This window comes from Etheostoma cragini, chromosome 6 (genome assembly GCF_013103735.1).
Source record: "Etheostoma cragini isolate CJK2018 chromosome 6, CSU_Ecrag_1.0, whole genome shotgun sequence".
Lineage (NCBI taxonomy): Eukaryota > Metazoa > Chordata > Actinopteri > Perciformes > Percidae > Etheostoma > Etheostoma cragini.
The window spans coordinates 11,786,150-11,800,633 of record NC_048412.1 but is presented as its reverse complement, the minus strand read 5'-3'; the positions used below and the strand labels follow the sequence as shown (position 1 = coordinate 11,800,633).

Below are 14,484 nucleotides of genomic sequence, written 5' to 3'. Positions count from 1 at the left end.
AACTCTACAAACTAAGGAAAGGCTTGTTATTCCAAGTGCGCAAGACTGTGTAGAAAAGTGAAAATGTGGTCGCATTACCTATGGGTGGCGCCAATAAAACATGTTGTTTCTAGTGTCGATGCCGAGTTTTACTGCACTGGTTTTCATCATTTGATTATAAGTCTAAATGTGTTGATCATATATGTGATTATTATATATGATATATGTCTTAATGGGCAGTTTATATTGATCAGCTTATAATACCTTCCATTCGCCGGTAGTATTGATTCATAATAGACGCAACACTCTTGTGTATCTATATGGCCAGGTTTTGTAATATACCTTTCACAGCAACAACATTTCATTTATAAAAGTATAATGTCCATAGCTTAACGTCAACTAATTCACTTGGAAGTGAATGGTAGTCTATATGTTACCTCGACAAGAAACTCCTTTATAGGCTATCACCATCACTAGCAAGTCCAACTGCTATACTTCCCCGGATGTTGTCTTTATGTTTGTTCTCTTTATAATCTTTGTTTTATTTTGCGACACCAAATTGATCAATCAGTCAATGTCCATATGGTTGTTTGACGGTATGAACAGAACTATGACTTTGACATTCGAGAAAAATCTACTGATTGCATGCGCAAAACTCTTTTTATTGGTTAGCTTGTTTTTAATCGGGCATCCAAAATTTGCAGTAAGAGAAAACTTGCACTGCAAAATATGGATTTGATGTGAATAGGCTTATAGCGATAATGGGTTACAATTTTTTAATTGACATGATTTATCCACACTAATTATTTACATTTGGTCTGAAAAACACTTCTTTTATCACATTTGAATAATAACCGTCCTCACCCACCTTCTATATATCACCTTCTGTTATTTTAAATACAAATATTTTCCTTTAAAATGTCGGCTACGGGTTGAAAAGGCCAAGTACTTAGGTAAACCGGATTAGTAACACTGAAGTTCCTGTTTTCATGGACATTTCTAAAATAAAAACCTGGGAATACTGGAGTTACTATAGTACATGAGAGTACAGTGACGTAGCAAAAAAAAAAACGGTTTATACTTAAGGTATGTGTCAATTATGTGACTCCACTGATTTCAATAGCCTGACCACACTTTTGCAACTACATAAGTGATTTCTACAACTAACCTCAAATATTGCAGAACATCTGAGCACCACCTCCTTAAGCAGAAGACAGTGTAGGTTTGCTGGATTTATAAGATTCTCAAACAATTCCATCTCACAATGTCCTCCCTTGGTTTTCCACAGCCTCACTAACAAGCCAGAGCAATGCCTTGTACTTGCCTTCTGAGTCATCTCGTGATTAGCCAGATTCCCAGTGAGGCTATCAGAAAGTGGCTTTGAATGCTTCAATGAATTCTTCTTATAACCAGACCTTAACGACTTCAGCTGAATCAGCCTATTTGGTCTGCTAGTAGGTTACTACTGAATCAAGGGACCTTTATTCTGCACATATGAGCTTAGGTGAGAAACTCAGCCTTATCTGTGCATCCAGAACTTAAACAAGGCACACTTGTATTTAATTGTATATAAAGATTTACTTGTATATAATTATTGAAATGGTTTATTTTAACCACAATGAATTCATGAATATTATTTTTTTTTATAATACAGTGACTTAATATTGCTGCTGTGGCCACATGAGTCCCATATGCCTGAAGCATGTTGCGTCTACATATACTTGAATGGATTACAAAGCCTTTCCATACCAAGGTGATACCTGTGGACTGCTGCGGTGGATCATTGCAGGTGAGCAGGCACAGGATATCAGTTAACAATGCACCATATAGCCAGTTCTAATGTGAGTTTTGATGGCGGCAATTGTGCTTTTAAAGATTAAAGAGGCTGTACTCAACAGTTAGAGCATTAATATAGCAGTACACAAATATTTGCTGTGTAAAGATGTGTGAAGTGAAGTAATGGAATCCTGAGCAGAGAACGTCACACTGCCTCAGTGTGTTGTGATCTAAGCTCTGTACTTTGTTTTGATAGCCGGTCCACCGCACATTAATGTTAGTTCCTGTAAGTGCCTTGTGCGTCGGAATCAGACGCCGAGGGCCGTGACAAAGCGATGGCATTTGACCAGCTGGGGAAAGGTCTGCGTGAGCCACGTGGAAGCAATTCCAGCCCACTTTTTTCAGTATTTGGATTAGATAACCTTAATTGATTTGCAATTTAAACTATAATTGTTGACAAGGAAATATTTAGACACTTATTTTGGTTTTCAAATTTAGATTCAGCTTATTCACCAGTCACTGTTTGTGTCAGAAATGTTAATAAACTTTCCAAAAAAAATCATACCAAAATCATGCTGTGATTGCTGAGAGAGAAGCCCGAGTTTAAACTTCTCCCTCTGGCTTTTTTTAAGAACTTTAAAAAAAAAATAATTCTGTCCCTTCTCAAAACTATGAATACCTTCCTGGAGAGACTGAAAATATGCATACAACCCCTCTATACTGTATATAAACAATATCTTCAACTAAATTGACCATAAGAGCTTAAAATAATTACAGAATATTACCAAAACACCAAGTATTGACTAAAGGAAGCTCTCACAGTACCATATAGGATTCAGCTGAGTTGGCAAATCTTTCTGTATATCCAGAACATTTTCTCCTTCATGGATACTATATTTAACTGCAATATCTTTCTTCCCACCATGTGACCGGCAAGAGATTTACCTACCACTGAGTGAGACTCTGTAAGATGCCAAACGGGTTACAGGACATGCATAGTGAACATACAAATGCACACAATATGGCCCATGCGAATAATCTCAGAAAAAACACAAAGCACTGCTATTTTAGTAGTGTAAGCCCTTAATGTAATTTAATGTTTAAAATACATACTCTTAGTGTACAGTTTATATCATAGGCTACTGTCTGCTTAAATTAAAGTAAGAAAAGAGTATTCAATTGTTAACAGGGATCAGTGAGCAGGTGTGGGGCCACCGATTAATCTTTAGGGAACCATAGTTAGAACAATCATGTTTGCACCTTATCACACAGTTAAGGTATGAATAAGGAGATATGTGGGATGTCACTCACAATCTACCTGTTTGATATTACAAAGTTTCCATATCAACAGATATTATTTGATTGTGTAAAATGAATTTGTAAATGAGATTTTCTACAAAGAACTAGCATATCCATAAACAATCTTACTAGTTTATTGGGGTAATGAATCACCACAGGCTGCACTGGTACCGCTGGGATGAAGGCCCCTGCAGGAGTCAAGAAGACAAACAGGTTTATTTCAATTTGCCATACGTGCATTCACAATGAATTGGGGTAAGAACAAGAACACACCCATTAGAATAGTGCATGTTTGACAAAGTGCACTGAAAAAAAAGTTACTGTAAAAAAAAAAAAAAAAAAACACCAAACCAATGCAGAAATGTAAATGCACTTATTTGGTTATTCAAACATCTGCCACATAAAGTCCATGAGCCTCAGATGCAGCCAATCGCCCAGCCTATATCATACCTTTGTTGTTATTTGAATACTGCAAATGTTCTGACATAAAATCAGTCCACAGGTAAATGTCTGGTTAAACTGAGATTTAATAATTCAAACCTCAGGAATGTCGAATATCGACACTGATTCCAGTTCTTATTCCACAAAAATTAAGACCACATATCACACTTAAAGCTAAATTGGACACTCATTTAAATTTGGGATTTAATTTAAATAATTCAAAATGCTAACTAGGTTGAGTATGAAATATCAGTGTATGACAGCAAGCTGCCAGCATCACTTCAAAGAAAGAAAGAAAAAGAGGGGAAAGCTGAATAAGATGTGTGATGATGGGAGAGCTTTACCTGGCTTGAAGGTGATTAGGCAGGATCTATTAGTGCATGTTCCCTCTGGAAAAATCATTATCTGTAATAAAAAAGAAACCAAATTACAAAAACAGTTGTCATATCCTAAACAGAACCGGACAAGGCAGAAATATGTGCATTACTTGCATTATATTGCAAGTTGCTATAAATCAGATGTGCGGTTGGTTGTAATAACATTGCTTGCAATTCTGGATTTTAGAGGAAAAATATAAATGTGTGTGTAGCATTGTCCTTCTAGGTCTAGGTCTTTTTCAAGCATTCTCTCTGTGTCTTACTATGAGGATGCTCCAGATACCTCAATCATGCTACCAGAGGAACAGGGTTACGGATGTAATCTGTTTTGTACTGATAAAATGTGTTTTTACTAGAAACCATAATGCATTTGTTTTTAAAACTGACATGGATTCAAAATATCAGTAAATCATAGTCAAAAGGATAATAGCTGCATGATTTTGTTGTCCTACATTTGTTAAAGTTTGTTAATGTTAAAATCAGGTCCTGTTTTGGGAATGTGTGCCCACAACCAAAAATATACAAGTGTGCACACAAATTTCCATCTATTTACCTGAGGCCATTCCCCTCCAGAGTGGGCTCTGCGTTTGATCTCCTCCACAGTCTTCTTTCTGGAGTCCTGGTCTGACCGTGAAACAAACACTGGCCTGATGTACTTAATCAAAGCTAGGAGCAAGAAAGCAGACAGAGTAGAGAACGTTATTTATAGAATTTCTTCTTTTTTTTTAAGTTTCTTTTGACATCTAAGCAACTAAAGCATCTCTGCATTATCTGTATCCACTCCATTTAGTGGTGTATTAGTGGAAGGAGAAGGGTAAACTTTTCAGTTCAGCTTGTAACACAGGCCATATCTGTATTGTATCAAACAGTGGATTTTGTTGCAAGATCAGGATTTTAAAACTATCCAATTCAGCAGGACAAACACTTTACTGTGCCGGCTAAGAAAAGCCAGCAAGGAAAGAGAGGGCATCACTCCTCTTTATCAACCACCACTCTAATGGTGTCCTTAAACAAAGCACTTCGATCCATATCACGCGGCAACAGAGCTGCAGAGTGGTAAAGAGTGAAATAATGTGGCTGTACTGAAACATTGCTGTGTTTATGTGGCAATCATTTATCACAGTGTAAAGCACAACTGAATCAAAATGCCTGTTTACAGAATACTGTAGATTCCACAAACCAACGCTGTGGAGGGCAAAACATTAGCCCCAAATGTTTACTTATAACACTCTATTTAATACTGGGCAGTGGGAAGGAAAGAGGTGTTATTCTAAGATACATTTCATTATGAACATTGTATAGGATAGTGTAAAACTAAAAAAATACATCAGGAAATATTGGGATTATAGGGCTTGCTAACAATCATTTTGTTCTTTACAGAAATACTAAGCAGCCAACCTAACACCATCTTGTGTGGAAATAATTCATTAAAACAGTCTTATACAGCTTCTGTATCTTCTGCACTTAAAAGAAGGTCATTACAGATTGATTACAGGCTAGGAACAAGGTGCTTTCAGCTACAATGTTGACAATCCGGTCAGGGTCTTGGGGGCAGATGGGGTGATTTAAGAAATCCAAGTGACACAGCAAAACATAAACAATAGCAGCGGTGGAGTCCGCTGCTAATGAATTTCCAACAGAGTCGTAAATGTAGTCATCCTGTCACCCTCTAATGCAAAAGCAGTCAAGCCTCAACAAACTAAAGTCAAATTCAGCTACAGTGTGGTGATAACTTAATGCCATCTGTTTCAGATCACAAATAGGTGATCGTATGAGGTTATTGTTTTACAAAAAGTAATGAGATCAGCATTTGAACTTTGTTTTAGATGTGTAAAACAGTTTAAAGCATAATTAGAACGATTAAAATATTGAATAATTATACAAAAAAAAGACAGGTTCTCCACTCGCCCCATCCTGGGCAGTCTCAGGTCCTAGTGTGGGGGTTACGGCCCAGAGTGCTCCGATTACCACTGAGACCACTGTTGCCTTTACTTTCTGCATCTTCTCTAGCTTTAGGGTTCTCTGCATCAGCCGTAAGCTTGGCCAGCAAGTAGTGTTTGAGACTTGCCATACTCCGGCGGTAACTCTATTCACATCAACAAAACATGCAAATAACGTTAGTCTTGACAAGAGAACCATCTGAAATATATTTTAGATATTTAACTTGCCATTCAAAAGACCAAAATACCCTTTTCTTTATTCATCTCTGCTCAAGGAGGTTTGGTTCTGTTAGTCATCATCTTTTTTTAAGATTATTTTTTGGGGGTATTTTAGCTGTTTATTTGTATAGGACAGCTGAAGACACAAAAGAGGAGAGAGAGATGGAGAATGACATGCAGCAAAGGGCCACAGGCCAGCATCAAACCCACAGCCGCTGCGTTAAGGAGTAAACCCCTATTTATGGGTGCTATCAGATGAGCTACCCAGGCACCCATTATGGCATTCATTTTATCAGCCCTAGTTTTTACACAATATTCTAACATCATACTTGACACCCAAACATTACCAAAAAAATATCAATATTGCTAAGTTAAATTAAGTTATCACCCAGTCAAACTGTATGTGCCTCACAAAGCCAAGTCAGACTATTTTAAAACAAAAATTCTTTTTTTTGCAACAACCTGAGTGCTTAAGGTTTGACATAAACTGACACACAACAGTGTGTAAGTCTGACAGAGTGACACCATGACTGTTCCTTTCACTTCCCAGGGCATAGCCACTTGATTGTGTTGGACCAAGAAAACCTTAAAAAAAAAGGTCAGACATAGTAATGCAATGACCATAAAATTGGTAAATTATGAGAGGAGACTCTACTAAAATATATTTGCATGGTGTACAATCTGCAGGGCAAAGATGGAAGGCATTTCCAGAATTTGGCACCTGTTTAGCAGAGCTAGATTACAAAGGAATAAAGCAAAAGGAAATTATAGTGAGTGAGTGACCCATGATTAGACCAAGACTGGGTTTGAATATTCTAGGTTAGTTATCCAGAGGTTTTTTTAGATGCTGGAAGCATTCTCCTGCACATCCTATCTTCATCTTTTTGCAAAAAAATTGTCTACGGTAGTTCTTAGAGACAAACAAAAAGAGAAATCACAACGAGTTAAGGAGAGTGGTGGTAACGTAAAATGAAAAGAGAAGAGAGGGAGGCCATGAGAAGCAGAAATTGATTCCAACTGTGCGCTGTCTGCCGACAGGAAGGGATTAGAGTTCTAGGTGTTACCCTGAGGGACGCACGTCACTCTGGCTGATCAGATCTTAATGCTTATTCTGGAATCCATGTGTTGGCCAGATACTTGTGCCTTGTTCCTACTGTAAGGCCAGCTTGACTAGTCAAACTGAAGTTCAACAGGTAACTTTTGAAATACATTTGTTCGCAACCTTCCTTTGATTCCAAGCCATAGCTTTCCAATCCGTTTCTACCTGTAACGTAAGCACTGTGCAATAACATGTCACAATGCCTTGTGTAGCGCACTCCTGCTAACTTAATTGTTCATCAGACATGACGTGAAAAAAACAATTTTGTTCTCATATGTGGCTAGGCCAAGGCGATTGGCCAACACATTTATTAAAAATACATTTGAGAAGTAATTTCAGGATTTGATTATTGTTTTTTTTTTTACTATTCCAATTATATTCAACATCCAGAATTAGATCCAACAGCTGTTCACTCAATCCTGCAAATCAAGCAAGTAGAGGTGGCGATATCAAAACGTGACGATATTTCCAGTCCAAGTGAAAAGTTTCTTTGCAATACTAGTACACAGTGCAGTGCAGAGCAGAAGCCAGAAGTCGACAGCAAAGCCTACATTTATTTTTAAATAATTTTAAACAAAGAAATATTTTGTTTACTGCTGCAGAAGAGCAGAAAAAAAGCATCTGTTACCGCAGAGAGTGTTTGATGGTTATTCAACTGCCTGTTTCAACTGTCTTTTCAGTTGCAGGAGACAGTTAGCGTCCAAAGGTCTCTGCTACTGCCAGAACACGAGGACATGCTCATATTCCTGAAAAAGGTACGTGGACATATCTTAGGCTGAGCAGTGTATAATGGTTGAAAGGAACTACTGGTCTGTCACTGTTTTGATTGAGAAAGTACTACTTTGATTATGTTTGGACTTCAAAATAAAGACTAAACAAAGTCATTCATTTTTGTTATTTTTACCGTTTTTATTTTTTATTTTTAATTTAAGGAAACTAAAGTAGTTTAGTAAGAAGGTCACGCACAGCTTCAATTAAAAATTAGAAGCTTACGCTGCAGCAATTAGGTCGGAAGAGGTTATTTAGATTTTATCGTCATTTAACTGTACATACAGAGTGTACATATAAAAAGACGAGGGAGAAATGAGAGAGTGATGGTGATTAGCTTCACAAATCTATAGCAGGAGTTAGGGTTAGTGGGGGAAAAAGCATAATGCTGTGTGTGTACTGGCTGCGACTGAGCAAGCCTACTTGAAATCTGCATGTGGCCTCGTTTGATGCACAGACAGCAACTCCAACTAGCTGGCTGAATGGTCAGTGGTGATACAACAACAACAACTGACAGGTCATAATATAGTCTCCCTTTAACAGTTTGGTGGCCACAGGTGGATGTTTTTATGTGAGACACCATGTCCTCTAATATTATACATAAATTAGTAGGTACCAAGTCAGAAAAGCAGGTTGAAACTAAATATGCAGAGACCATGAGGTTCTGGTAGGATTTCGTTCATATATCATTCATTTTGACTCCTAAGATCATTGAGGGACGGCCATCATTTCCATTGAAATTGAGTAATTACAACAACACAGAAGAGGAAACACCAGCATAAGAAAGACAATAAAACTTTCTGAATTGATGACGAAAATTGGATGAATAAATTATGATAATACAGCTACAAAAGAGTACAATTATGTAAAGCAAGTACAAGTAGAAGTAAGCCAGTCAGCAGTGCAAGTCGGACAATGTCCCTTTGAGGGACAGAGAATTTCTGTACGGTAAGATGGCAGTTGTCCAACAAGAGCCTTATAGAAAAAGATACCAGTGAGTAGCACGTCTCTCTTGGAGGACTACCCAACACATTCATATAAAATACAATGACATGTACCATAGACATGACGGGTTATGAGGCGGAGTGATAGTCCAGAGATTTAAGAGTTGAACAGGATGCACGTCTATACATCACCAATTTCATGAATGGGGCCATTCATTAAGAGCATAATGAAACGTTTCCCCCCCCATATAAAATAATTCATAGGTATTATTGGCAACTACGCCTGACAGGCTACAACAGTTGCTGAAACATTTAATCTTTAGATCAATATCACTCAGTATTTTAAGGATGTGGTGAGTAACTATAGAGTTATTTTACTTCTGCAGTTTGATAGGGATCTCTTAAAACTGAAGAAGAACATTTCATATCTGCTTCCTCATGCCATGAATGTTTGCGTTTAACAATGTCATTGGGACTATGCCGGTTGGTAGAGAGGAATTAATGGTCCTGTTTGTGAAATTCCTTCTGCTTCCACCACAACAAGACGTGCATGTATTTTGTGTGCATTTCCGGGTATACCACTACTGTGAACATTAGCCAAGCTGTACTTGGCTTCAAGTCTTGTAAATCATTTCTGAAAAGTAGATTGGGAAATCCCCTCTGATTACTTATACAGGAGAAAATTCACAGAAATAGCTCTGACTTGCCCTTTACAAAAACGCACACACTGTACACTTAACTGGAACCCATATGTGGCTGGACAAGTTTAGGTAATATCAGTGCCTATGCATTGAGATTTTGTACTTTGTGCATGGATGTTGTCATGAAGAATCAAGCCACTTTTATCAGATTGTTCTCTCGCTTACAATGAAGGTCATAGTCATAGAGGTAATGATGAGAGTAAAATATGCGTTTGGTACTTACTACCCCAGAGAGGTATATCCTTGCTCTCGGCCTTCATGACAATTGAGGCCATTGTCATCGTGACTGGGATGGCATCAAAGTAAGACGAGTGGGGTGCCAGGGTGAGGATGGGTGCTTCTGCAGGCAAAGCCCTTCGCCCTTTCACAGTCATCCAATGGAAACCGCCAGCAAACCACATGACCCGCATGATGATCTTCAGAATTATGTCCACCAGTCTGAAAACAGCATGCATGTGTAAGGGGCACATTTCATTTCAACAGCAAATGGGAATAAAATTGCCACCACTGGTATGTTATGTATGATAGGTACATGCGTCCAAGCCAATGACATAACATAGTTGAAATAGAAGATTAAGACTGGGTAGTTGTAAGAGTTAATTTCTAGTATAAAATAATCAGTGAGTATTGATAAGAGTGAAAACACCAACAGCAACAAAAAACAATTAATACTCCGCAGAGCATCTTTCTACTGTATATGTAGAAATAGTATAAGTTAGTTACCCAAACTACTCTTTTCTGTCTCTTCCGCTCCTCTTTCTTAGTGGCCGAGTCACAAGCTAAACTGTCATCTCTCTAGACCAATCGATGTTCTGGCAAGGATCTGGGATTTGCCAAGAATGCCATTAAATACTGTAGCTGCAACACTAAAATCGATCTAATAATCGCCACTTTCATATGAAAAGTGTTGCAACAATTAAGTCTGATTCACACCCTAATAACGTGTCTACATTTTTCACTCAGTGTTGGTAAATGATTAACAAGTCTAAATTAAATTAAATAATTTTGAAAAATGTTCCTTTGCTCAGCAGTCCAAATAAAATAAATAGAATAAAATAAAGTCTAATTAAAATACATTTCATCCTTTGCCATTATAAACAATGACATTAAAGATGGGTGTAATATAATAACTAGTGATTAAGTTACAAAATATAATTTGTGCAACCTCTTCTTAAAGTTGGCATGCTGTGAAACCCTCTACACTTCTCAAACTCCATACAAGACACACACGCTACTGCCTAAACAGACTGACTGGTCATATGTTTTGTGCTTGCGTAATTCATCGTATAAATTAGACGCAGAGCAATAAATCAGGCATTAGTGATGGCGAGAATGGCAGGTGCGTTGAGTGAGTTGCGTCAGTGTGTGAGTGGTGAAGCAAGCGAGGAGAGCGAACAGTGAGTGGTGTCGGACTGTCGGCTGTGTGAGGGAAAAGAGATAGGAAGAAGAGATGTAAAGTGAGTCAACAGTGAACAATAAGAACACAAGAGCTTCTTAAGACTCGGTGGCTTCATCTGTTGTTGATAGTGTTGGTAAAGTGAAGGGTGTAATGTGGAGACTGCAGTCCACACAGAGACTAGTGTCACGCACATCTTTTTGATTACATAAAGGTGCTGAACACCCACACAGGTGTTGATAGTTAATGTGGCTGGTTGGACCTTTTCCAGGACTGTGTGGGTGTGGTTAGACTGAGTGATTGACATCTTACTGAGTGCACTGTTAATGTTGTTGCACCTGTTAGGGCGGGACAAATGACAACTTTCTCATATTTATTGGTAGAAAGAATTTGTGACCTAATACATTCCCATCAAAGCTTTGATCCACCTTAACGTGAAAAGACTCTAATCAGCCAGAATAGTTGAAAACACCTGTGTGGATATTCAGAGGCTTTAAATTGCACAATTTTTGCGGTTATGTAATTGCACAGTGACATTGCGATTTGATTAATCCTTTAGCCCTAGTATGGAGCAAAACACTGAGACAGAGGGAGGGGGGGGATCAACTGAATTAGCAATGCCCAAGAATTGCTCAGCATGAAATAAGATAGGTTGCGAGACGCCAGTACATCTCAGCTCCCTTATCCTAGTTGCATTGTACAATGATAGGTGTAAAGGTCTACGAGAAAGATTACGTCTTACTGTTTGGAGGAATGTCCATTAGGTAGCATTTTTTGAGCTATGTGATGTTTGATTCATAACAAAAATAGCATTAAATTACCAGCTGCCCATCGCATTCTACTGTTGCTGATGTGGTAAAGTCCTTGTAAGAATTATAGTCTTTCCTAAAATATAAAATTTGCCTTCAAACAGACAGACAGAAACACAAATGCATAAAGCACCCACCTCCTCCAGAGGCACTGGGGTTCAACGGTGGCCTCTGAGCGCCCTACTGAGGCCAGGAAGGCAAAAGGCCAAGCCAGCAGCATCATGAATGCAGCTATGAGGAGACGGATGGGGAAGAGGGTGACTGTCATGAATGCAATCTGTAAGAGATTGAAGAAGAGAGAAAGAAGAAAAAGTGTTAAAGAAACAGATCCAACAACACAAGTTTTTTGACTTCACCCAGTCTTAAAGGAGAACTCTGGTCAAGTTCAACACATATCTCTGTTGTTTGGAAATGTGGAGTGCTGTCAGTAGAGAGAAAAACGAAACCAATCGGTGCTGCCTACACCGTGTTATCCTCCTGCTAGAGTTAGCACCCAACAGGCTTAAAAAAGGGCAAGTTTTAAACTTGTCTTAGCCTCTTAACATGTTCAAAATGTCATTACAAGTGGCTAGCCATGGGCAGTGACTCCTTCCAAGGGAACACAGCGACTGACTGCAGTAGAACTCCAGTTCAAGAGTTCAAGAGCTATCGCACATAGGTAACTAAGAAACAGTGGGCTCTTGAACTTTTGACTTGCTGCAGCCAGCCGCTCTGCTCTCCTGGCTCCACTGTGGTGTCACGTTACAGCCCGTTTCTACATAGTCATCACTAAGGACACAACAACGGCAAATTATTTTTGTGGAAAAAATACATTTTTGAATACTGGATTGTATGAATTTGACAATCAACAAGTGTGGACTTCACCGGAAAACAGGAAATAAACAGAGGTATGGATTAACAATTTGTATGCCTTTCTTTCACATCTACGGAATTCAGATTCCCTGTGTTCAATTGGACGGATTCACTGCACATGGCAAGGCACTTGTAATGACATTTTAATCATGTTTAGACGCTAAAAACATGTTTAAAACTTGCCCTGTTTAAGCCTGTTGGGTGCTAACTCTAGCAGGAGGATAACACGGTGTGGGCACCACCGATTGTTTTCGTTTTTCTCTCTACTGACAGTACTCCTAATTTCCAAACAACAGAGCTTTGTGTTGGATTTGACCGGAATTATCCTTTAACTATGAAGCCCCAGATCACCAAATTTACTAAACGCTGACTTTAAAAACAGATGTCCAAAGAGGGAGAACCGTCTTGGTGCATTGGAGAAATAGGGGGCAACATTAACAACTTACACAACTTGTGCAGTATAATCCAAGTCTTTTTTATCCAATCAAAAGTTTAATACTTTCCAAACACACGCTTTATGACTAAAACCTTACTATTTACATCACTTCCGAATGAACAGTCTCCCGATTGGGCACTACTGGTCTAGACTTGCACAGACGAGTAGTGCGCCTGCACAAGCTTCCTTAGAGTAGCGGATGAGTAGAAATACTGAGCATATGGCTGAATAAACAACATGGATTATACTAAATTGAATGGCAGTTTGTACAGGTTTTACATTATTGAGCATTCATGGGGGCATGCAAAAAAAGAGTAGAGAATGAAGTTTTCTTTACAAATTCGAAGCAATCTCTTGTTGACTGATTGATATACCAATGTTCATTTTGAGGGGGGAAGTATTCCTTTACAAAAGAACAATAAAAAAGCTTATCAGAAAACAATGATGCTTAGTCTTATGAGAAGCAATTAACTATCAGCATCTGGTGTAAAGAAAAAGATCTGTGCATAGCCTAATTCCCAACATATAATGAAGCAGAGAGGCTTTTCCATTATATGCCTGTCCTACACAGTACAGAGGGGAGCAGCAGGCCAGCAGCATGGCATCTGATTACAGTGGTTAACAGCAGCTATCCTGCATGAAGAGCTGGGTGTGATAGCCTACATGTACTAGGCAATTTAAATCAGATGGGGTGTCTGACCTCAGGTCACAATAAGGCTCTTATGCTAATCGTGCTTCATAGAGCATATGTTCTTCATTCTTGAGGGCTCTGACAAAACCTTGCATTGTTTGGGTCTAACAGTGAGTGTTTGCTTTACAGCTTTTTATGGCTCCCTGATAGCCGCGTTTATCTTCTGTCAATACTTGTCTTGATAGCAGCCACTACTGGTGAGCATGAAGCCGATCGGCATCTTATCCGGGGAGAGTGCTTGTCTGACAGCGTGGTCACTTTAACTTAAATCAATCAATTAAACTACTGACAAAACGTCATGAGCACAATTATTTTGGTCAATATTGAAAACAGGATTACCTAATACGAAATTTCCCTTCATACTTTTCCAGTTTTTTTTCTTTATTCAGAACACCAAGACGAAATAAGAATTGACTTGCAAAAGGTAATGTGCTAAAATTGTGATAACAATAAAAAATTTGATTAATTGCACAGCCCTATGTTAAATTAAATATCCCATGGTGCTCTTTGGATGCTTTTATATAGACCTTACTGGCCCCTAATACCATGTCTGAAGTGTCTTTCCCAAAAATCTGCCTTTTTGCAGAATGACATCCATGTCTGAAGGCAGAGACCGGGCGCTGCGAAATCAGTTGGTTTTTGGAGGCCCACCGATCTGAGGGCAGAGACCGGCGCTGCGAAAGCAGTTGGTTTTTTGAGGTCCACCGGTCTGAAGGCAGAGACCGGCGCTGCGAAAGCAGTTTGTTTTTTGAGGTCC

General features: G+C 38.7%; 1 protein-coding gene across 1 annotated transcript in view; it reads right to left on the bottom strand.

Moving 5' to 3' along the window:
- LOC117946101 (lysophosphatidylcholine acyltransferase 1) overlaps positions 1–14,484 on the bottom strand; it is a 34,517-nt gene that overhangs the window by 10,702 nt on the left and 9,331 nt on the right. Inside the window, exons 2-6 of the mRNA XM_034873953.1 lie at positions 11,886–12,025; positions 9,767–9,981; positions 4,426–4,538; positions 3,840–3,900; positions 3,184–3,242 (exon numbers count right to left, since the gene is read on the bottom strand). Coding sequence (XP_034729844.1) covers positions 3,184–3,242; positions 3,840–3,900; positions 4,426–4,538; positions 9,767–9,981; positions 11,886–12,025 — 588 coding nt within the window. The remainder of the gene's footprint in view (positions 1–3,183; positions 3,243–3,839; positions 3,901–4,425; positions 4,539–9,766; positions 9,982–11,885; positions 12,026–14,484) is intronic.